Consider the following 25,402-nt stretch of genomic DNA (forward strand, 5'->3'; position numbering starts at 1 on the left):
GGAAGGGCTGCTGTAAGAAGGAGGTTCCAGCAGAAGTGGGCAGATACCCCCGTGAAACCTCATCACATGGACGCTTAATGGGGGGAGGCATGGACACATAAGCAATAGCTCCACAGTGATGGGAAAACAGAAGTTACTACATAGCTTGTCAAAATACTTAGATAACAGCTAAAACTATTCTAAACCAATTGATATCCTGTAAAATAAGTGAGAGGGATGGAGGGGGGAGAGAGCAGAACAATTTTCTTTTGAATAGAGTGTTAGGGAACAAAAATGAGTGAATTTCTTTGCAGCGATAATCGTAAAGGTTTACATAATGAATAACATGAAAATTCTGTTATGGGGGAGGGTGTTTTCCCTGGTTATTGCATAGACTGATTAAAGATCAACTTGGATGTCATTTAAAAAGCATTTCCCATCAAATCCAGTAATGCTGTTTTGAAATGTCAGTATTCTTTCTCTTAGGGAAAATAGAATGACCATTTAAATTTAGAAAGTGTTGCAGGAGAGGAATTAAGACAACAGCTAAAATGTGCTACACAGTAAGGGCATTTTTCTTACAGGAAAGTGATGAGGCAGGTAGCAGCATCCAATGAAAATCCAACCTAAGAACAATGAGAAAACGTCCTGGCTACATTCACCTCCTAAGTGTGGACTCTGCATGGAGACAGAGCACGCTCACTCAGCATACAAAGGAATGTGGGGTATATATCTTAACCTCCCCGATGGAAAGACCTGGAACACCATTCATTTGAAATCTCTCAGACCTCTCAGATCCCACTTGCAATTTCAGCATGAATTTTAGTAGAGCCGTTTCTGAAAATCTGGGTATATGAGAATATTTTGAACACAACAACACTCATTTCTAAAGAAAGGATTTTTCAGTTTCTTTAAGTTGAATAGGTAAAAACATGTATGCTAAAAAGTCCGTGTTCCTCAAGGCCCATAGTATATGTTTTCAGAGATCTGAAGCTTCATTTTATCAATAAGAACATGTTTGAATGTCCACCCAGGCCTTTGTCACAGCACCCAGAGGCATCAAATGAACAGTTTTAATCTTGTTCTAACTTTCAGTAATTATTCACCTAACTGCCATATGTTATGTATCAGGTTTTTTTTGTGAGTAATCTATCCTTTTTTTTTTTTGCTTTTTAGGGCTGCATCCATGGTATAGGGAAGTTCCCAGGCTAGGGGTTGAATCGGAGCTGTAGCCACTGGCCTATGCCACAGCCACAGCATTGCAGGACCCGAGAAGAGTCTGCAACCTACACCAAAGCTCAGGGCAAAGCTGGATCCTTAACCCACTGAACAAGGCCAGGGATCCTTGTGGATCTTAGATTCGTTTCTATTAAGCCACGATGGGAACTCCCTATCCTGTTTTATTTTTTCTTCTTCTGGGGACACCACCAAATAGTATCATAACACCTCTGAAATGCTGATGAATGATTGAAGCTCAGAACTACAGGGATCATTAAAAACCGGACACCCTGATTTCTCAAGGTACTTCTGGAAATGCTGTTGCCCCCATGCAGGGAGAAGGGGGAGTGGGTGGATGGGAAGGCAGCACTGAGATAAAAAAACAAAAGGCACCAGAGCCAAACATCTCCTCACCTGACCTGGAGGCAGCAAATGACAGCTTGGTACATGGGGAGCATTTCATTTTTTTTTCCTGTTTTTGTCTTTTTGCCATTTCTTGGGCCACTCCCGCAGCATATGGAGGTTCCCAGGCTAGGGGCCTAATCGGAGCTGTAGCCGCCGGCCTACGCCAGAGCCACAGCCACTCGGGATCCGAGCCTCGTCTGCAACCTACACCACAGATCACGGCAACGCTGGATCCTTAACCCACTGAGCAAAGGCAGGGATCGAACCCGCAACCTCATGGTTCCTAGTTGGATTCGTTAACCACTGGGCCACGAGGGGAACTCCATGGGGAGCATTTCAATAGGTACAGCAATGAGCTGCAGAAAGCCAACTTTGCACATCATCAATGCTGTTGTTAGAGGCTGACTGCCATACAGGAGTTCTATCAGGGCAATGTAAAATTAAAAAAAAAAAAGTTGCTTTTCATTAAACGTCAGTTCTTTCAAAACTTTCCATAACATGGAAAAAAAAAAAAAGTTGTTTTCAATTCTATTTCAGTCCTTTCAAGACTTTCTTCATTGGCATCATGAATGTTCAAGATTCTTCTTTGCAGAGAAAGGACAGGTGTAGAGTCTATTATCCAAATGCTAAACAAGTGGTTATTTTATGGAGTGTTTCTTGGGGATGCTACTCTGGACCAGAGAGGTGGGCTTCCAAACCAACCACGTGGCAAGGAGCTCCCTGAAATGTCATGACATCCATACGTCAGAATAAGGCTGGCTTCACAGGAATCTGTAGACCACGTGCCCCCTTCACGGAGTCTGTACCTCTGCCCTTAACACTCCCCTCCCCCAGAGAAAACACAGTGACCGCGTCAAGACCAAGGGCGGGCACCTCACCCTCCACACCATCACCTCTGCAAGCCAAGTTGAATCTCCGGTGTCCTCAGGCAAAAATCATTCCAGGTCCAAACACACACAGGATAATCCAGACCGAGAAGATGGAGCTCCATGGTGAGTCTTTGTACGGCCACATTCATATTCTTCATTTTATCAATATTATAAACCAGGTGGAGGTTGGGGGGTGGGCTCTCACATAAAGTGCCGATTTTCTTGAATTATATCATCATGAAGATTTGCACTCATGAGCAAGAGGATGTTCATATTTCTAAAGACTCCTTCCAATGTGGGTGGTGCATTTACAAAAAAGCTCAAGAAAACAACTGACTCGTTAGAAAAATGGACTCAACACAATTAAGAAATTTCACACCATGGCTCATTAAACAATGACGGAGAATTGTAGAACAGATTTTCATGATGCCATATTTAGACGATTTGTTGCTTTTAAGGACGAGCGTTTTTGGCAGCGATGGGATACGTGTGGCTTGAAATGCACTTGGAATGTTTCCAAACTCCATCTCTGAAGTGTTGGAGACATGGGCAGGCGTGGAGAGCAGGCCTCGAGGAACTGGGGAATTACAAGAAGCCAAAAATAGAAGAGCTCTTAGTACTCATCATAGTTATTGAGATCTGTGAAGTAGGCGTTGGAATAGGTCTTCCCAGTGAGATGTGGGTTGAAATATTTGTTTCTTTCCTCCAGGATCAAGTTGTTTTTGTTAAATGCCTATAAAAAATTGAAATAAAATAGAAGATTTAAGAATTCTCAATAAATATTTCAGAAAAAGAATACAACTAGGAGACAATACAGGAGTTCCCATCATGGCTCAGTGGTAACCAATCCAACCAGTGTCCCTGAGGATGTGGGTTCGATCCCTGGTCTTGCTCAGTGGGTTAAGGATCTGGCATTGCCATGAGCTATGGTGTAGGCTGCAGATGTGGCTCAGATCCTGCATTGCTGTGGCTGTAGCGTAGGCTGGCAGGTGAAGCTCTGATTCGACCCCTAGCTTGGGAATTTACATATGCTGTGGGTGTGGCCCTAAAAAGACAAGGAAAAAAAAATAGAGAGAGAGAGAGAAAGAGAGAGAATTACAGTTGACCTTTGAGCAATGCAGGTGTTAGTGGTGTCAACCCTCCTTGAAGTCAAAAAATAAGTATAACTTATAGTCAGCCCTCCATTTCCCTGCTTCTTCCAGATTGGAACTTCCTCTGTATCTGCAGTATTGCATCCTGGATTCAAACGACCCCCTGACATGTAGTATTGTCACATTTAATACTGAAAAAAACTCCACATCAGTGGACCTGCACAGTTCAAGGGCCAGCTGTATGCTGAATTTGAGTTCTCTTGTAAGGCTCATTATTGAAAAATGAGTTTTCTCACTTCCTTGTCTCTCACATCATTTGCTTTGATGAGGACTTGCCTTGTAACTAGAATGAGGTAGGTTTTCATACCAGTCTATTTGTGAATTTTACTCTACTTTTGAACTTGAGTCAGGAAGTTTCCAAGAATTAGAAAACCTAAATTGAAAGCTCCTGGAGACCTAAAACCAGTGATTTCAAATTCACAAACACTTTGAATATTAGCATTTATAACTAAGTAAATTTTTCCTCCTTCCTTTTCAGGGCCATGCCTGCAGCAGATGGAGGGGTCCCAGGCTAAGGGTTGAATCGGAGCTGCAGCAGCTGGCCTATACCACAGCCTCAGCGACGTGGGATCTGAGGCCATGCCTGCGACCTATACCGCAGTGCACCAAAACACTGGATCCTTAACTCACTGAGCGGGGCCAGGGATTGAACCTGTGTCCTCATGGATACTAGTCAGGATCTTTCCTGCTAAGCCACAATGGGAACTCCCTGAGTAGGTATTTAAGCAGCTTTCTGACTGCCATGGTACACTGATGAGGGATTTTGCAGGAACTTTTTTGATTAAATGCAGGAAATGCATTTGAAATAGGCTTGAGGAATTCCCGCTGTGCTTCAGCAGGTGAAGAATCTGACTAGTGTGGGTTCGATCCCTAGCATTGCTCAGTGGGTTTAAGGATCCAGTGTTGCTACAAGCTGCAGCAGAGGTCGCAGATGTGGCTTAGATCCAGCTTTTCTGTGGCTGTGGTGTAGGCTGGCAGCTGTAGCACCAATGACCCTTGGCCTGGAAACTTCCAATATGCCATGGGTGTGACCCTAAATAAGGAAATACGCTTGAAAATTAGTTGAAGATTGTCTTTATAACGCCGCCCTGGTGATCCCTGCAAGGGACCTGTATGTCCTCTGACCAAGCGACTGGTCCTCATTCCGCTGCCCAGCGAGTGCAGGTCCTGAGCGTGGAGGGCTTCTCTTTGTGCCAGCCCTGCTTGGATGCGGAGGCACAGCAAGGGCAGCAGTGGCCGGTGACCAGTGACCCTGTTTTCCAGCATTTTCTATGTTGCTATTTCCATGACCCACTTTCAACCTAATTCCCATTCTGAGAAGCCACCTTTTCCAAGGCACAGCAAAGCTCCAAAGGCCATTCATCATAAACGGAGCCCTTTATCTTGTCCCCACCCTACCACCCATGCCACCAACAACCCCAGGGGTGCACCGACCTTCTCTGCACACCTGGCTGCAGGGGTGGCCGCTGATCCCTTACCTTGATGGCCTCCACTGAGTCATACTTGTCCAGTTTGTTGATGTGGTTGGTTATGCTGGTGTTGAGAGGGGCGGGCGCAACGGGGTGGATGACGGTGGCGTCATGGGACTGCTGCTGGTACCGCTGGCAGTAGGTGTAGACGAGCAGCGTAAGAAGGCAGCCCAGGATGGAGCTGCTCAGCCCCACGGCAATCATGTGGAACACGCTGAACTCTGCGGAGACAGGACCACGGGGGGCCCTGGTCAAGAGCCCTCTCCGCCACAGCTCAAAGGAAAGAGGAGGACACGGCAGAAAGCCCCGCATCCATTCCCAAACGCAGGGAATCCCAGGACCCTGTACAATGTCCTGAGCAAGACATTTCTCTGCAGTGAGCCCCGGCTACAGTTTAAGTCAGGGCCCTTACGGAGGATAACCTACTTTTTGAATAGGTTCAAACAATCACCTTCATACTTTAACAGAGACAGTTTTTTAAAGGCTTGAATGAGACTGTTCTTCTGCTTCAAGTGCAGCATGATCCACGGTCTAGGGAACATGTTTTCTTTTTTTTTTCCTTTTTTTTTCTTTTTTGGCTTTTTGGGGCCACACCTGCAGCACATGGAAATTCCCAGGCTAGGAGTTCAATTGGAGCTGCAGCTGCCAGCCTACACCACAGCCACAGCAACGCCAGATCTCTAACCCACTGAGCGAGGCCAGGATCGAACCCACGTCCTCCTGGATACTAGTCGGGTTCTTAAGGGGCTGAGCCACAAGGAACTCCCTAGGGAACACGTTTTCCATGTTCCTAACAAGCTGAGGTTTCCTGCCTGCAGCGGGACTGTGTCCCAGGACCATGGAGGATGCCTTTATTGCTCTTCCATCACTGCTCATCCGCAAGCCGGGCTATTGCCTCCTCTCCTTTATCATTTCATTTTATTTCAAAATGTGTTCCAATATGTCATTCTTAGGTTTCCATTGCATTTTTTGAATATGGATAGACACACATTGCATAACATTAGAAAGTGCAAAAGGGTATACAAGAATAAGTCTATTTTTTTCTTTCCTAGAGGAAAACTGTGCTTTTCCCAGTGAAATTCTGTGCTCTTAGATGCAGTGTGTGCACGTTGTAAATATTACTGTCCCACTTTTCTTCACTCCCATTGCGTTTCTTTTCTTTTCCTCTTTTTTTGGTCCTTTGTCTTTTTAGGGCTGCCTATAGAGGTTCCCAGGCTAGGGGTCAAATCAGAGCTGTAGCTGCTGGTCTACACCACAGCCACAGCGATGTGGGATCTGTGTCACATTTGCGACCTGCACCGCAGCCAGATCCTTAACCCACCGAGCAAGGCCAGGGATCACACTGGTGTCCTCATGGATACTAGTCAGGTTCATTAACCATTGAGCCATGATGGGAACTCTGCATTTCTTTCTTATAAAGAAAATGGCTTACTCCAAAGAAATAAAGGATTTGTGGCAAAGGAATATGAACTTGTAAAGGTCGTGAAATGACCCTCCTATTTTTATAGTGTTTTTTCCTATTTAATCATACCTTTATGTTTTTTGAGTTATAAATATAAAATGTTGAAAAGCTGAGCTGACATGGACCTATGTCTCTGCTATAGAATTGGTTTGAGCGACATCAAGGGAGCATAACCAATGCTGCTTAATCTCTAAAAAAGAACTACAAAAGAGAGAGAGAGAAAAAATATATATTCATGGTGTGTTGATAAAACACTTTCCAGTCAAAGCTTTGAGCCTTTCAGGGAATAAGGACAACATCTGAACTTTGTCTGTGAAGCTGAGATTATTGAAAATCAGGCAAAGGAAAACAGGACCTCATGTTTTCTCCGTTGGCTTGGCACCGCAGTGCTAACCAGTTGCATAAGGATTGCCAGCTTTCTGTCTCCACTGCCCAGGCCTGATGATCTGGTTCTTTCCCAAGGTGTCCCCTCTGTGCAGCACCAGGGGGCCAGTATCACCCTTTCTCCCCATATCTGTCCAACCGGCATCTGAATGGGACCACTGAAGATGCTTGCTGGGCATCACTGCGGGTGTGGGTGAGTCCCACTGGACCACATGGGGAGGTCCTCTGGGTGCTCGGGGAGAGACCTGTGAGTTGTCCCCTGCACCCAGGCCCTGGGATGCCTACACTTTAATCACCTGGGCTCGTCCCTGGGAACCCTCTGATTTGCCTTTGCCTCACGTGTGATTTGCAGCAGAGGCGTCATATCCCTCATCCATCCCGAAACCGTCTAAGCGTCTTCCACTAAGCCGCGCCCCTTTGCTGCTCCTGGACACCGTGGTCTGGGGCCCTGGGAAATGCACTTGTTCCACCTGGTGGATGCACGCCGCGCGGAGAGGGAGCCTCCTCGTGACCAACACACGCTCATCCACACCGAGAATCCAAACTAGTGGTTCCTAATGCAGCTTCTTGTGTCTGCACCAGACACCTGGGGCTGAATAACCCAGGACGACCCTACTAGAACATTCCACAAGTTTTCCCCCAGCCCGACAGCTGTCTCAACCATTCACCTCTCTATGATTTGGTCCCTGGTTTAGCAAAGCGAAAGGAAGCCGTGAATCTTTGGTCTTTTTGGATTGTGACTGGAGGACTGGACATCTCCCAACCCGGGATGCTGGATAAAGCATCCAAGGGCCCTTTCACCTGCGACCACTAGAAGCTTTGACTGTAACCCTGAAGATGCTCTCGAGACAGGCCAGGGAGGATTTCACACATGTTGGCTTTTCTCCATACTTTAGCCGACTGGAGCTCCCCAGAGTCAGTGCCATGTACGGAAAAAAGAACTTCGGCTGCATGGATAACATACTATATTTTAACACAGGAAGGTGTAGGACTCTCTCCACATGCACATACTTCGTCATTAGTCAAATGAATCATGCCTGCAGGTGCCTGGGGAAGGCTGGGGCCAGCTGACATCTTTAGGATGACAATACAGTCTTTGCGTCTCATGCAACTAAAAATGAGCCCTCCGAGTTGAAACATTCCAATAGGTCTGCAGTTTTCTGTCCAAGGGGAAACTAATACCCATTATAGCTTCTTTAAATGTGCTTAGGGTGGCTCTTTGCTTTGACTATTCTCTTTGCTCTTGTTTTTGGCCAGTAAAGCTGGAGGAGAGACCAGTTGGTCCAACTGGCTGATTTTCTGTGCAAGCAGTTTGATTGATTTTTCAACGAGCCGAAAAAAGACCTCCAGGATGTCCTCCCAACATCCCCAAACATCCTTGCTAAGTAACCCTTTTCTACCCCTCAGCCCTGCAATAGCTTCATCTGACTTTTTAGGCATCGTCTCTGCTGTGTCAATGTCAGTTGCCTAACGAGCTAAAAAATCAGTCCTGAATATTGTAATTAAAGTGTATACGATTGAATCAGTAGCACCTCAAAGCTTGATTTGGTGCAGACTTTGGCCCAGCTGGTTCAGACACGGAGAAGCTGTACTTCAGGATGGAAGTGGGCTTTTTGGCTATGCCCTTGTGGGTGCCCAAGACCTTGGAAGGACTCCACTTTTATTTTATTTTATTTTTTCATTTTTAAAGTTTTGTTGAAGGCCTGCCAGGGAAAGTGGTTTTGAACCTGTGTTAGGCCGGGAGGGCTGCCTGGACCTCCCTCAGAGCAGAAGTCCCTACAAACTCTGCTTACGCTGGACCCTAGACACAATCCTTAGGGATGCTCAGCATTGCGACTCTTCCTGTGGTGCCTGAAGCTCCCACTGGGATCCCAGCGCCTGGATCCAAACCCAGCCCCGCTTCAACTGTGTGTGTGAACCTTATCTCTGTGACCCTCACGTCCTCATTTACAAGATGCAGGTAGGAGTTCCTGCTGTGGCACAACCGATCTGCAGCGCTAGGACACGGGTTCAACCCTGGCCTGGCATCTTCCGTTAAAGGATCCTTCGTTGCTGCACTGGCAGCATAGGTAGGTCACAACTTCGGCTTGGATCTGATCCCTGGCCCGGGAACGCCATATGCTGTGGGGAGGCCAAATGACAAAAACAAACAAAAAAAGGTAGGTGAAAAGATGTGGTTGCTCTGCTTCTCTAAAAATCTCTGAAACCTGGTCACCTCACTCACATGGCAGAGAAGACTGACCTGACCATTTGTGGCAGAATTGACCAGAACTGCCAGGAGAGCATCCATTAGCAGCTTAACCTCACCCGCTTGTCATGGCAACATCACTGAAGAGAGAGATATGGAGAGTGGCCTCCAGACCCTGTGCAGGTGCCATGGAGTTATGCCCCATATTACTCACCTGTCATGGGAAATATGCTCACCTCCAAACCTTCTCTAGCTCCAAGGTTTTCTGCAGAGAACTGGGGGGTGTGGCAGCCCCATGCATGCTCTTTGGGAGGACGAAATAGGATACACCTCTTGTCATTTTAAGCAGTGTCTGGGACATAGTGGCGGCGGATGCAAAAACACTACGGCCACTACTGTTTTTCTCTGAATGAGCCCACGTTCATCTTGCAGCTGGATCCCGGGCCGGGGGTGGGGGGGGGGGGGCGCGCAGCCTGTGAACTCACTGAGTTGACCCACGTCAGGCACCCGACATCACCCTTCTCAGGATGTGACTTCTGGTTTCAGAGGGGCTGGAGCTCTTTGAGTCCCCACTGTAAGCTCAGCACCCTCACAAAACTGGCAGAGTGGTGCTCAGCAAAGATAAGAGAACGAATGGAGTTTACCGGATGGCTAACTAAAACAGATAGAATGTACCAGACTCTTTTTTTTTTTTTTTGGTAGGGCCACAACTAATCAAATAAATATACTTTTTTTTTTCTTTTTTCTTTTGGCTTTTTGGCTTTTTTAGGGCCACACCCACGGCACATGGAAGTTTCCAGGCTAGGGGTCGAATCTGAGCTACAACCACTGGCCTATGCCACAGCCACAGCAATGCCATATCCAAGTCGAGTCTGTGACCTACACAACAATTCAAGGCAACGCTGGATCTTCAACCCACTGAGCGATGCCAGGGATTGAACCCACATCCTCATGGATCCTAGTCGGGTTCGTTACTGCTGAACCATAATGACAACTCCACATAGCAGACTCTTAATAGCATTACCTTTCTCAAACACACCTACAAAACTGCAGCTTCCTTAGGAAGGTAAGGAGAGACCAAAGCCTGTTGCACTGAGCTGAATAAGACTCCCCACTGAGAGGTGGATTATGCTAGGAATGGATTAAGTACAGCCATCGGCGACACACAGAAGATGCTGGTCTTGTTTGTGGCTCTTGGCTCTGATCACCAAAGGCAGACCAGGGCTGGGCTCTGATCAGTGGACAGTCCGCCCTCCTATCCAGACAGGACTGAAATAGATGGGAAAGTCCAAAAGCATCTGGATCTGAACCAGAGAATGGGGTCTACGGCCATCCCACCTGACGCACTGGATCTCATCTGAACCAGAGAATGTGATTTCTGTCATTCAAGATAAAAGGAAGTTTGAAAAATACCTCTAGAGATACAGGTAGAAACTTTTGCCCATAATAAAATTGTCATATTTGTCATTTCAGCAGATTGGAGATTGGAGGCTGACTACCATGGATGTGTACTATAAATATAAACAATATAGTTGAATTCTGTGTTACTCTGGGAAATCTAACTGTAACTAATACTGCTGGATCATAAAGCTCACATCCGCCAGAAACACCTGCAGGGCTTATTAAACGGCAGAGTGTGGGGGAGCTCCCACTGATCCCTGGCCCAGCACAGTGGGTTAGGGATCTGGTGTTGCCACAGTGCACCGTAGGTCAAGACTGTGGCTCCGATCCCTGGCCCAATGAATTCCACATGCCACAGGGTGGCCAAAAATGACCAACCAAAAAATCCAAAAAACCCATAGTGTTGGGTCCCGCAAAGAGGTTCTGATTCTGCAGCTGGAGGTGGAACTGAGAATCTGCATTTCTATCAAGTTCCGAGGTGACACTGATGATGCTGCCCTAAGGATCCCCCCTGGGAACCACTGATCCAAGCATCAAATACAAACTCCTAATATTTATAGTGCCAGAATACAGTGTTTGGATACAGGAGTTTCATGTCCATTTTTCTTGGCCAATAGCAGAAATATCATATGACACATAAGGGAAGAGAAATGATTGGAAACCATCAAATACATGAGAAATTAATTAAAAAAGAAGAACTCACCGCCACACCTTTTCTCTTCTATGCTGCTGGATCTCGCCACTGATACTTCTGGAAAAACAAAAATTCAATCACAATGTGTAATGAGTGCTGGGAAGAAAAGTCAGGTTAACGATTTATTTACAAAATGTCTCATGATTTTGAATTTCCTGTGAGTCAAAGTTTCCAAAGGTCTGATTATTTTTTGTTTTGCTTTGTTTCTGTCTTTTTAGGGCAGCATTGCCAGATCCAAGCCATGTCTGTGACCTAACACTACAGGTCATGGCAATGCCGAATTATTAACCCACTGATCGAGGCCAGGGATTGAACCTGTGTCCTCATGGTTCCTAGTCAGGCTCATTACCTACTTCTGAGCCACAACAGAACTCCCCTGATTATTTTTAAAAAACATATTTTGTTGTGTTAACCAACCAGAGATGTATTTGGTCAAGGTCACCTTGACTGTGAAGGGGTGAGATTTATTAGCACAAAAGGGGGGAGACAACACTATGGTCTCTTTTGCTGAAACCTGGGCATTAGTTTCAGAATGAGGCTGGTGGATGTGCTGAGGTTCCGTCACAATGTATTCTGCCAGCTGTGGGACCCCACAGCATTTGCCTGTGATGCTCCTGCCTCAGATCTTGTGTCTCATCAAAGCCAGGGGTGTCCTATTCCCTGGGGAGGGGGACCGCTCCCCCAGAGCTCAGAGGAAACTGCCGCAACAAACAATGTGTCTGCTCAGGGCCCATCCACACTCTCTGGCATGGCCCAGGCGAAACCCACGAGTAGGGCGCCAATACAGGGAGGGAGCCACCTAAACGTTTAACCCCGAGGATAAACACCACTGCAGAAGTCCCAAAATGTGATTTTTTTCCTTTGATAATAAGAATGAAAAATATGTCTGGTTAATAAGGAAACACCACCAATAAATACTCTTGCACTTCTGGACCACAGAAGATTGAGGCGCCTTATGAGGTAACTTTCCTGAAATTATCATCTTTTCCATAAATGGAAGAAAACAAGGTATGGCCTATTATTACTTTGTAAGAGGCTGGTCTCTGCTGTGGTCCACCTCACAGTCCTAAGGCAGGTGTTGGGCATGTGGGACATGGTGTATGAGTGTCTAGCACCATATGCCTAATGAGAACGTGTGACAGGTGACTCTCACTATGAACCTCGATTTCGCATGGAAGAGCCTGTAGCAAAGGGGCCGGCCAACTTCTTCTCTAAGAGGAGAGCACGGATGGGTATATAATGTATTTTCCCAAATATATTAAGGTTGCAGGAAGAGAATGGCCCTTTCTTCTCTGTGCAAACACATACGCACAGCATTGCCGAAGCACTGACCTAATGGTAAAATAACCAAATACCTTATTGTCATTTTTTGAACAAACTCTTCTATTGTCATCATGAAATTGTAGAACACAATGTGCTTAAAGATATCTTCAAACTCATGACCTAAATTCAGGTCTACAGCCACTGTTGTTTACAAATCTATAGTCACCTTGAAACCACAAGAGTTGATTGGATCATCTCTGCGTCACCCAAACGGGACCTCAAAAACCAGATAAAACTCCCATGTATGAATCATTTCCTCTGGAAGTGTTGGAAATGATTTTGTGTGCCCTGACCAGCATCCCCACTCCCTTACCTGGGATGAAATTGGAATCAAAAACACATGGCCGGCTCTCTGTGGTGTTTCCGGAACACTGGCCGCCCACGGGGTAGAGAAGAACGCACTGGCGGACGCGGATCTGGACTCCAGACACATCACACTCGGACCAGTCTGACCACTCCGACCAGCTCTCTGCAGCGGCCAGAAGAAGAGAGCAGATGCAGCAACAATACCCACCAAGTTCGAGTGACCCGGAAGCTCAGGCAGCTCACATACATGAACTTTTCATAAATGTATGTTGTGGGTCTGGGCATAAATAAGGTGGACTCGTGTCTTTTGACCAGACCAGTAAATAAAATACCTGGGGGCATGAATAAAAGAACGTGTATGCTTTTGATTAGAAAGAATGTGTTTAAAATACATTTTCCAGGAGTTCCCATCGTGGCGCAGTGGTTAACCCATCCGACTAGGAACCATGAGGTTGCAGGTTTGATCCCTGGCCTTGCTCAGTGGGTTAAGGATCCGAGGTTGCGGTGAGCTGTGGTGTAGGTCGCAGATGCAGCTTACATCCCGCGTTGCTGTGGCTGTGGCACAGGCCGGTGGCTACAGCTCTGATTCGACCCCTATCCTGGGATCCTCCATATGCCATAGGTGCGGCCCTAAAAGAAGCCAATAAAATAAAAAATAAAAATAAATAAATAAAATACATTTTCCAAAACCCACATTCTTTGAATGCTCTCAAGTAACTGGATGAGTCATTCCCAAAGCTAATCTGTGGGCAGCGCGTGATCCTTCTGTGGTCGGCAGAGCCATTATCAGTGTGGACACTATGCTCAATGCTTCCCTGGAAAAGTCCCACAGGCCTCAGCGTGCAGGCAAGAGAAATGATGGTGCGGGAACGAGAAAGGCCTGGATGCTGAAAGGGGTTCAAGCTACTCCAAGTACTTTCTCCCCTGTCGTGAAAACAGCTCTGCAGGGTCAGTTCACCCAAGGCAGGCTGTTCTTGGGGGTCAAATTCATTTTCTCCCATGTTTACTGTCACTGAAGCACATGGGATCCACGTGCAAGTCTGGGTCGAGGTTGAAAGATGAGCAGCTCTGGTCACTTCACCCCAAGGTGGAAGATTCAGTAGGATGTGTGACATTCACCCGGGCCCAAGGATGTGTGGAAAGAGATGATTAACCCTCATTTTAAGGAAGGAGGTTGAAAAAAATGAGCTCTCAATATCCCTTCTGAACTATTCATGGTATAAATAAGATGTTTTTCTACGCAACTTGCTTTTTTCCTCTTTTTAAATGGAAGCATCATCTTTGCAGCTCAGGGAACTTTCGGCGATCACCCTGGGGTTTTGATCCAGTCAGCAGGGGGCGCTTACCGGGGCAGGGCTGCGTGTTGCAGAGTGCCTCTTCCGTGTGCAGCCCCAGGCAGATGTCCCCTCCGTAGGCGGGGGCTGGGTTTGTGCACGAGCGTGTCCTCATGTAGTGTCCACCTCCACACGTCGCCGAGCACTTTGACCAGGGCGACCAGCAGGACCACATGCCATCCACTGGGAAGGGACATAGAGTCACATCACTTCCGAAATCTAATCTGACCCCCTGCTGGGGCTGCAGAGAGAGGCTGATGTGCAGGTTGCTGGGCACCCTACTGGCCATCCCTGGAGAAGATGTGGGGTCTTGCCTGGCTTTGCATATGCCTCCCTATCTTTTTTGCAGTCCTAGTACTCCTTTCAGGAAATATTTCTAAGAGTGTAATATGCAAGCATGAGGATGACCGAGGAGGGCATGTATGTACATAGTGAAAGCCCAGTCCCTGGGAATGACCTTGAACCCTTTCTGCAGCTGTCAGCTAGCTCTCACCCTCGTTAACTGCACGACCCAGTTGGCCAAATAAGACTTAGAGGCGAGGAGAAGTAGTTTCTTACTAACTGATTATGACTTGCTGCTGGACAACAGGATGGAGAAAAGCTAGCAGGTGCCATGAGGACGGACAGAAGGACACTCTATAAACGCAGGTACTGCAGGCCGACAGCATGAGGCTACGACAGACTCATGAGAAGGGTCCCAGGAACGGCAGCCAGACTTCAGGTTGAACGTGAGGGTGAGTTTTCCAAACTGAACGGTTCCTTGACTATGGGTGTCCACCCTGGCTTGTAAGGCCAAGCATTGCTCCTGTTTTCTCCAGGGGTCCTGGTAGCTGGAGTCAGCCAGCTCACCTGGATCTGGAGAAGCTCAGTGCTTCATCCTGCAGTGGCTGATGTCGCCAAAACTGAGACCTCACATTGACACTGGTCTGAGAGATACTGTCAGACAGAACCTGCAATATTCTAACACCTGACTCCTTCTTCCTAGCCAGCCCCTCCCCATTTTTGCTGATTCCTAGGGCAATGCTACAGGATGTGGTCAAGACGTCATTAAACTCTTGATTAGTGGGCGACAAACAGTCCTAACCATGGCTAACTTAGTTAAAAAGCTGACGAGAGACTTACTATTAACATATGTAGATTGTATCATGATTTATTGTCTCTGTGGCTCTCATTAAAAAAAAAAAAACAATAGGGGTTCCTGTTGTGGCACAGCTGGATCAGCAGCGTCTCTGCAGCACTGAGACTGAGGTTCAATTCCTGGCCTGGTACAGTGGGTTAAGGATCTGGTGTTGCCGCAGCTGGGGTGTAGGTTGGAGCTGTGACTCAGATCTGATCCCTTGCCCGGGAACTCCATATTCTGTGGGGCAGCCCAAAAGAAAAACAGAAAAGAAAAAAAAAAAACATAAAACAAAATACAACAGAAGCAACCATGAAAGGAAATGTCACAATCATTTAGGACATTAGGTTGCTTTGGCTAGAATGACCTACTCTGTGTTTTTTCTTATGCCTACCATGATTTACTGCATCTTTATGAAGCCATATTTTTTTTTAGCTATAGGCATAGGAAAAAAGAAAGCATTTCTGAGAAACACAAGCAGAAACTTCCTGTGACGATATTTTTGTTTGCAAAACGTAAATCAATACAAAAAAAAAAACCAAAAAACAAAAAACCGCCAACCCAATTTTAAATGAGTTTTCAACCTAATTAGAAATTTTGTGATTCAGTGGTTTACATAAACCTGCAGAATTCAGTAACATTTTCCCAAATAGGCCATAAGATATATCAGAAAATAAAGAGGAATCAATCAGATAGCTGACACTGGTTGTATCACCAGGAAAAAAGAAGGCAGACATATGTTTGCCTAGAGTGTAAAATTTTCTAAAATTTTCCAAACCCTCTCCTCTATCTGTTGTCACTGGGCAGTTTTTCTCTGTCTGTAACCTGACAGAGATTCTCACTCACTGATTCTTCTCCTCACCCTTATTGTTTTAATAAGAAAGAGGAACAAATGGTCTTAGTGAATTGGAATATTACTTGGTAACAAAGAACCATGTGTGGCTCTACCTTTGTCAGCCAAGATCTGGAGTCACTTCGGAATCAAACCTGAACTGAGGCAAAGAAAATGCGACAGAGGAAGACTGAGATACTTCTCAAGGTTGGAGGTCAAGTATGGAAGTCAAGGTACGAGTGAGACCAACCTACCAAAGGTGAGAAAGGATAGTTGCAACACGGGCTCAACTTTCATATCGTATTGTAATTTTTGATACACATTAGAACTGGAGATCAAATGGTTCACTGATTAATGTAAGAGGTATTTTATAGTCCTCTAAACTTAAGACAGATTTTCAAACGTAACCATAACGAGAAAACTTGTAAGTCAAACATAGGGCCCATGTGTAACTGCGTTGTGGACAGAGCAGGACTGAGGAGGAAGGAAGACAACCTGGAAGAGGTGAAAATAGTCCACACCTGGCTGAGAAGCTCCGCATCCCCAGCCCCAAGCACTCCCAACCTCTCCTGGCTGAGTTACATCCTGCCCTGTGTTAGGAATGTTCTGGGAGGTAAGAGAGATGGATGTTTGCCCCACTCGGCCCCTTGAACGCATCCGTTCCCAAGTAGAAAGTGGGGGCGGCCACTGTGAATATTTCCACAACCCTCTGTGGAATCTTGGCTTTGGCCAAGAAAATGAGGACAGAGTTATTTCCAGACATTAAGGTTATGTATACATGATACTGGCTTGACCATCAAATCAGCGAAAATAACAAGTCACTAGATCGCGTTCATGGGATGTCTCTGGGATGGAGCTGAGCCTTGCCCTCGAGGGCCAGGGCAGCATCCAAACATCCAGAGGAGTCTGTACGTTCTGCCGATGGCAGGGAGGACCCGTGTCTGGAGCCTGGGGAGGTGGGGAGTGGATCCTGACATGCCTGCATGGCGCTCCCTGCTCCATCTTACTGCATGGATCTTAATCTCATAATGCTGCCCACAGGCTCCCTCGAGCACCGCCCCCCCTCCCCCGGAAGGAATCCTTCCCCTCGCTATGCTGGGGCTGTGGGAAAGACATGGCTCTGTGACCTTTCCCAGCTCCTCGGCATCGCTTGGCCAAGAAAGTGGGGTCGTTTGGAGAGAAGAGTCTCCCGAGGCTGGAGAAATACGGGCAGAGATAGTCCAGGAGGACCGGAGCAGCTGGAGAGCGGGGACATTCTCGGGAGCCTCAGCTGTATTTTCAGCTTAACATACACACTTATTCATCCATCTATCCACATACCAATCCACCTGTTGTCATTCATCACCCATCTAGCCACCCACAATTCACTCGTGATCCATCCATCCATCCATCCATCCATCCATCCATCCATCCATCCATCCATCCATCCATGCTTCCTTCGATCCATCCATCCATCCTTCCATCCATCCATCAATCCATCCATCCATCCTTCCATCCATCCATCCATCCATCCATCCATCCATCCATCCATCCTTCCATCCATCCATCCATTCATCCTTCCATCCATCCGCAGATGCTCACAAAGAACTGCTATGAGTCAACTCTTTGCTTAAGGAACTCAGAAGGTTGTTTGTACCTACTGAGAACGATGCTGTACTTGCAGGCTTCTGTGCCATGCTTCTATGCCAAGTACACAGTATTTGGCATAATCCCTCATTGCCCATCCTTGTCTGTCTATATGGCCAACTCCGTACTGTCTCCTATCATTCAGCAATGCCAAGTGCCTGTTCAGTGTAACTGCCATGATCCCAGCTCAGCGGGTCCCTGGGTTGATGTAGCCACTACGTCTTGTCATTGCCCCCATAGCCGGGGACCCCTGTGGGTTGACATAAGTCACAGGATACCTCCTCACGAAACTCTTAAGTCCCTTTCTGACCCGGACCAGGTCACTGTGCCTTTCTGTCCTCAGTGAATGGGCACAGTGGGCTATCCAAAAACGGTTGCTTAAAAACTGAAAGAAAGATCAAGTAACCAAGCCGTTATTTTCTCATCATTCAACACGCATCACTGACAGCTATTTCAAGGGTGTGCCAGGCCCACGCTGGGAGTGAGATGGCCCTGGCCCCGCTGGTGTTCACTCTGACAAAGTCAAGGGCAGGAAGCACTCCTAGAGTGCTGCATTCAGAATGGCCGTGAAGCATCAGGTGAAATGAAAGATCCTCTGACTTGGACAGCAGGTGGAAGAGGTCAAGGTTCAGAGCTGCACACAAAGAGGGGCTGGAGGGAAGCAGAGGAGCCTCAGGGCTGTGTCTGCAGACAATGCCCTGAGCAGGGGCTCCTTGAGCTCATTTTCCCACCCCCGTAGCTGTTGGGCAATTCTGTGAAACGAAAAGCCAGGCCTCAGGAGGAAGAGCCAGGAGCCACAGCTCTGTGGGCCCCCAGGATGGGCAGTGGGTGTTGAGGGGACCGAACCTGGGAGGAAGTGGATGTCTGAGGGTGGAAGGCACCGGGGCAGTGGGGCAGCCTCTGGCGTGTCACCTCCGCGACTGTCACTCTGGTGGGAGGACTCTGCGGTGGGAAGGGAGGCCAGTTCCTGGGGGGGCTGGGCCCCTCGGAGTCTGGGAGGGACCAGCTCCAGTGTCAAGGACAGGATCCAGCCCACGGCAGCCCAGCTTCCTCCTTATGAGGTCTGTCCCTGGGTCCACCATCCCTGATAGGGGCTCCCAAGAATGCTTTGTTTTGTTTTGTTTTTATCATTGTAACCCCTTTCATTTTATTTTTTTAAGTTTTACTGAACTAGAAAACTGACTCAAAATTAACGACCTTTACCTCCTGAGACAAAAATCCATGGATCAATAAAGAAATAATGGAAATAAGAATCTAATTTAAATGACATGAAAATGAAGCGAGAATGCAGCAAAAGGGCTGTGGTTAAGGGACTACTTAGAGCCTTAAAGTCAAGCAGCAGAAAAGGAGAAACGTTGACAACAGGAAAGAGATGAATCTAATCCGGCCTAGGTTGTAGCGTCTTGAGACCAGTGCAATTGGAAGATCACATCTATGTCCGTCTATATCCTCATCTATGACTGTATACCTGTACCTATACCTACGTTTACATCTGTATCCATATCTGCATCTATAACTACATCTGTATCTATTCCTACATTTACATCCGTATCTATATCTACATCTATAACGACATCTACACGTATAGCTATATCTACATCTGTATCTGAATCTATAACTACATCTCTATCCACATCTGTACCTATACCTACATTTACATCTGTATCTATATCTACACCTATAACTACATCTACATCTATGTCTTTAGCTATATCTACATCTATACCTACATTTACATCCACATCTATAGCTACATCTGTACCTATACCTACATTTACATCTGTATCTATATCTACATCTATATCTACATCTATAGCTACATCTGTATCTATATCTATAACCATGTCTACATCTATATCTACAACTATATCTGCATATACATCTGTATCTATATCTATATCTACATCTATAGCTACATCTGTATCTATATCTGTAACTATGTCTACATCTATATCCACATCTATAACTATAGCTACATCTGTATCTACATCTCTGTCCATCTATATCCACATCTATAACTATGTATCTGTACCTACACCTCCATTTACATCTGCATCTATATCTAAACCTCCATCTCCATCTTCATCTATATCTACATCTAAACCTGCATCTACATCTAACCCTACATCTCTACCTACGTTTACTTCTGTATCTACTCCTACATCTACATCTAAACCTGCATCTAGCTCTACAGCTATGTCGCTACATTGACATCTACCTCTATATCCAGGTACCTATCCATCTATGACCAATTTTATCTCCAGCATACAGCCAGGGGAGCTGAGGTCGGACCTTGCTGTTCAGACCTTTGCCAGGTGACTCACCTGGGCAGGGCAGGATGTTGCACTCCTGGTACTCCAGGGACGGGCCCAGGCAGGGCAGGCCCCCGTACTTGGGCTCTGGGTTGTTGCAAACGCGCTTCCGGTTCCGAATGCCTCGGCTGCAGTCTCGGCTGCACTGTGACCATGACGTCCAGGCCGACCAGGCCCCGTTGACCGTGTGGGCGGAGTATCGCCCAGCACGCAGGAAGTCTCCAGAAAGACCTGCAAGGAAATGGCCACAGTGTGATTCTGTCAGGAGCTCTTAAGAGTCACCAGAGTCCGAACGAACCTTCGTTCTGTGTTCCTTGTCTGCTTGGCTTCTGCAACGACACTCTCAAATGTCAGCGGGACACTTTCCGCACTTCAGGAGCAAAAAACAGACAGATGAAAAGTTGCAGTTTGAGTTACAATGTATAACTCCAGCTTCTTTTTCTGGGTTGCTATTAAATAGGGGTACAGCGAAGAGCTCAATTTATGAATGTGACCAAGTCCTTACCCAAGTAATGGGTTTTTCACAAGAGGTCACTTATTCTGAGAAATTTCTTACAAAGAAAACACACCTTCTCACGTCTGCTGGGAATTGCACAACAAAGGGCCCTTGTGCACTTCATGTTCATTTGATGCAAGTGCCTATGGACTCAGAATGTTCAAAAGTATTCAGTCATTTTCTCATATGCAGCAATGTGACACAGGTTTTTGTGTTCGTTTTTTGTCTTTTTAGGGCCGCACACACAACAAATGGAAGTTCCCAGGCTAGGGGTCGAATTGGAGCTGCAGCTGCTGGCCTACACCATAGCCACAGCAACACACGGGATCCAAGCCGCATCTGTGACCTACACCACAGCTCACAGCAACACTGGATCCTTAACCCACTGCGCAAGGCCAGGGATCGAAGCTGTGTCCTCATGGATGCTAGTCAGATTCGTTTCCACTGAGCCATGATGGGAACTCCAAAGTGACACAGGTTTAACCCCAAACTCTCAAAGTATGCCATGAAGTTCTGGGGAAGTGTAGGCAGACGTGTCTACAGTTCTCTTCACTACCAGGTTCTTTTGTTGTTTGCTTAAAAACTCTCACTCAGAAAAACCTAGATGAGATGTTCTTTACAGAAAATGGATTAGAAACCTTTTTCTGTGATGAGACAGTTCTTTGTGGTTAATCGGTAAAAAGCACACTCTCTAGCCTCATTTTGTGCGGTCAGAGGCAAACAAATCCAATTTTGTATTCTCAAGATATCAATACCAAAAGTATGTGGATGGTCATTAAACTTAGATCCGTGAAGATACAAAAAGAGGGAGTTCCCTGGTGGCCTAGTGGTTAAGGGATCTGAGTTGTCACTGCTATGGCTCAAGTTCAATACCTGGCCTGGGAACTTCTGCATGCTGTGGGCTCAGCCAAAAAAATTAAAAAAAATAAAAAAATAAAAACAACACACACAAGAAGGATGAAGTATGTTTTAAGCCACACCCACAATATCCTTTTGGAGGAAATAAAAGATGTCTTTTATAAACGTGAATCAAAATTTTCCTTAGTTTATAGTAGTGTCATTTAAGTTGAATGTTAGTGTTGGTTTTGAATGTATCTGAGAATGGAAGGATTAAAAAATATACGTTGAAAAAAGATGGAGTTCCTGTTGTGGCGCAGTGGTTAGCAAATCCGACTGGGAACCATGAGGTTGCGGGTTCGGTCCCTGCCCTTGCTCAGTGGGTTAACGATCCGGCGTTGCCAGTGAGCTGTGGTGTAGGTTGCAGACGCGGCTCGGATCCCGCGTTGCTGTGGCTCTGGCATAGGCCGGTGGCTACAGCTCCGATTCGACCCCTGGCCTGGGAACTTCCATATGCCGCGGGAGCGGTCCAAGAAATAGCAAAAAGACATAAAAAAAAAAAGAGAGAGAGAAAAAAGAGAATACAGTATAGAGGAAAGCTCTGTCATTCTTTTTTTTTTTCACTTTGATGCATAAGAAATGAGGTCACAGTCTGCTCTGAAATCAGGGAATGAGCAACGAATTGGAGACGAGGTTGCCAGATTTAGCCAATAAAATACAAGAATTTCAGTTAAACTTTAGTTCTGGATAAACAACAAACGGGATTTTAAGATAAATATGACCACATAGTACTTGCGATTTACTTATCCTAAAAAACATTCTTGGAACCTACTCATCCTAAAAAAATTCTGAAATGGAATTGTGCTATGGTTCGGTGGGTTAAGAATCCAGTTGCAGTGGCTTGGGTCACTGTGGAGGTAGGTCCCTGGCCTGGCACAGTGAATTAATCTGGCATTGCTGCAGCTTTGGCATAGGCTGCAGCCACAGCTCAGATTCAATCCCTGGTCCTGGAACTTCCATATGCCACAAGCAACAGCCATAAAAAAAAAAAAATCTGAAAAATATATGGAATTCATATTTAATTGGACATTTTGTATTTTATCTCACAACCCTAACCTGAGATCACAAGACCTTTCCTTATGGTAAGTAGATCTTTAAAATGGGTCTTCAGGAGTTCCTATTGTAGCTCAGTGGTAATAAACACAATTAGTATCCATGAGGATGCAGGTTCAATCCCTGGCCCCACTCAGTGGGTTAAGAATCCTGCTTTGCTGTGAGCTGTGGTGTAGACTGCAGACGCGGCTCCGATCTGGTGTTGCTGTGGCTGTGGCACAGGTCAGCAGCTGCAGCTCCCATTTAGTCTGGGAACTTCCATATGCCTCGGGTGGGGCCCTAAAAACAACAAACAAACAAAACAGCACAAAAATGCTGAGAAATATTCCAGGTGGTCTACTCTAAGATGTTACTACTGCTGTTCTCCTCAAGTTGTGCTCCACGAACCTTCTAGAAGCACTTAATATCTTCTTAGCCCTGGAGAGGTCCTGCTAAATGAGACGAGATTGATGGGAGAGGTGAAGAGGAAGCAGAAATGAATCTTTTGGGGAGGCCCAGCCTCGCCCCCTCTCCCGCAGTTGAGACACCGGAGCTCCAGGGGGGACAAGGGAGGTGCAGGAGGTGAGGTGACCATTAGGGGCAGGGCCAGGCAGAGGGGGGACCTTCCTGTCTCCCGAGAGTTCTCCCTACGTGATCCATATGGCATTGATGGGACTTATACAATTACAAGGGGCAACGCAATTTCAAAGACTATTAAAGGATTCTCACATGCTGGACTTTCTAATCAAAAGATCCTTTTATGCATACAAACACAGAGATGCACTTCCATTGTCTTTGTCCACTTTGGGGATAAATACAAGGAAAAGCTTATTTGCAGTTTCCATGTCCCAGGGCCAGAAGGACGATGCAAGAACTCTGAGGCTTTCTCAATATATTTTCTGACCTGAATACATCTCCCAGAGATGCTTCTGGTCCTGTTATAAAGACAGGGTTGTTCTGAGGGCTGAAGTCACAGGACCACCTCACTGTGTAGCTGAATTTTTTAGAGTAATGCACTTTCTCATCGATTTGCTATGAAGTCAGCTCTGCTGTAGGGATTGTTGTTATAAAGATGGCTCAGCCATAACTGCTCTTCTATGAACTAAGAGACGAGATGGAATGCCTGTCCCCACTCACCGTCAGTGGAGCACCCGCTGGTGCCGTCGCTAGAACAGTACCGCATCTCAATCCTCTGTCTCCCCACTTCCAGCAAATTTGGATCAGGCAGCCGGGCCTTGCATGTGTACCGAAAGCGCTGCTCATAGTGGCCCCCGTTGTCAGAGATGTTGACAGGTGTCCATGGGGTCCAGGGCGTGGTCTTCTTCAGCTCGGGGCACGGGTTGGTGTTGCAAGGCTGGTACTCCTGGGAGAGAAAAGGCATGACCGGTGCTTATCATAGGGCAGAGCCGAGCCAGGGGTTTCCTTCTTAATGTGAAAGACAGCTCTCCAAAACTGCAGGTCCTGACACCCACCAGCTACTCTACAAAGTTAAAAGCACAATTTTTTTTTTTTTTTTTTTGTAAATCAGGCATTTCAGAGAATGTTCAGTGTTCAGCTTAACTATAAAAGGAATCTGCATAGTTTCTGCATCAAGGATGAGAATGAGCTAATACATGTAACTGTATATGAATAAAAATGGTGATTCCCCAGTCATCTTTCTTTCACTTTTAATAAGTGACCCAAAATGCTGATTATTCTGATAAATTCCGATTTGTTTTTTAAGATTAAAGATAAAATGATGGAACCAGGCTTTGCTTTCTTGGACCACATTATGTTCAGTTTGAGACTAATATTTAAAGTTTGGGGATCACAGATTCAAAGTGTTTAGAATGGAGCCATTCAAATGATAACACAGAATATAACTTTTAGTCGTAATAGATCTTAATTTAATTCACAAGATTTCCCTGATTAATATTTTGATGGCATTTCTGTCTCACCTCCCTTTCCCTAGTACCAGGCACCTCCCTGGCAGGCACAGGTGGGAGGCCCTGGCACCTGGAGCACGCTGTTTGGGGGTGGTGGAATTTAGGATTATAAACTTAGGCCTATTAATCTGGCAAGAATTTTAAACATTCTGTCTCCAGAAATAATACTAAATCTAAGGGGCACAGGATTTGACCTTGGACACAGCACTAGATCACAACTCCTCCTGTTGACAATAAAGGATGTTTCACCAGAGGGAAAACACACAACATAGAATATACCCCATCATGGCCATACTTTTAAAGTAGTTTTATTAATGTATATATTTATTATACAAACATAATACATATAATTTATATATAAATAAATATATATAGTTATTACATATATACATAGAGAGATGGGAGAAGGATGGAAAAATTCTTTTTCATAATAAATCTTAGAAAACTAATGAACTCTTACTATCTATATAGACATATATTTATTATGAAAAAGAGAATTGTTTCGTCCTTCTCCCATCTCTTTTGGTTGAATGTTTGGATATTTACCCAGTAGATCAAACAACAAGAATTTTGTAGTATCAGGCATCGCCCATTAACTGTGTACCCCACAAAAAGGACTTAGTTCTTTATTTTTACCCTGCTCTCCGTATCTCCAACAATGGCTTCCCATTCTCCATCATCTTACCTCACGTTTCCCATCACTGGTCATCACTATACAACCTCCCCCACAAAACAGACTTAGACTGGAAGCAAACTGGACACAAAACAGACACGAGTTAGGCTACACATTTGGTGAGATGAAAACCCAGGCTATCCACACCTGGGAGACAGAGCCAGGAAGTGGAGGGAGACGAAGGGGCTGGATTCTCAGAAGGAGAAAGTTATGCATGGTTTCCCCCTCTGGTATGCAGCTGAGTACGAACCCATGTATGTGTACAGAGACACTACCCATGGGTTGGGAAAGACCTCCCTGAAAAGACAG

The 25,402-nt window shown here is 45.9% G+C and overlaps 1 protein-coding gene across 2 annotated transcripts in view; it reads right to left on the minus strand.

The window, feature by feature from the left end:
* Positions 1–1,147: 1,147 nt before the first annotated feature.
* The window catches only part of SEMA5A (semaphorin 5A), a 525,937-nt gene continuing 501,682 nt past the window's right edge, over positions 1,148–25,402 (minus strand). For both annotated transcript variants that reach the window (XM_047769187.1, XM_047769155.1), the window contains 7 exons: positions 23,633–23,858; positions 20,083–20,301; positions 14,196–14,366; positions 12,857–13,012; positions 11,230–11,277; positions 5,101–5,312; positions 1,148–3,204 (listed from right to left, as the gene is read on the minus strand). In XM_047769187.1, coding sequence (XP_047625143.1) covers positions 3,085–3,204; positions 5,101–5,312; positions 11,230–11,277; positions 12,857–13,012; positions 14,196–14,366; positions 20,083–20,301; positions 23,633–23,858 — 1,152 coding nt within the window. In that variant the 3' untranslated portion in view covers positions 1,148–3,084. The remainder of the gene's footprint in view (positions 3,205–5,100; positions 5,313–11,229; positions 11,278–12,856; positions 13,013–14,195; positions 14,367–20,082; positions 20,302–23,632; positions 23,859–25,402) is intronic.

Source organism: Phacochoerus africanus, chromosome 1 (genome assembly GCF_016906955.1).
Source record: "Phacochoerus africanus isolate WHEZ1 chromosome 1, ROS_Pafr_v1, whole genome shotgun sequence".
NCBI classification, from domain to species: Eukaryota; Metazoa; Chordata; class Mammalia; order Artiodactyla; family Suidae; genus Phacochoerus; species Phacochoerus africanus.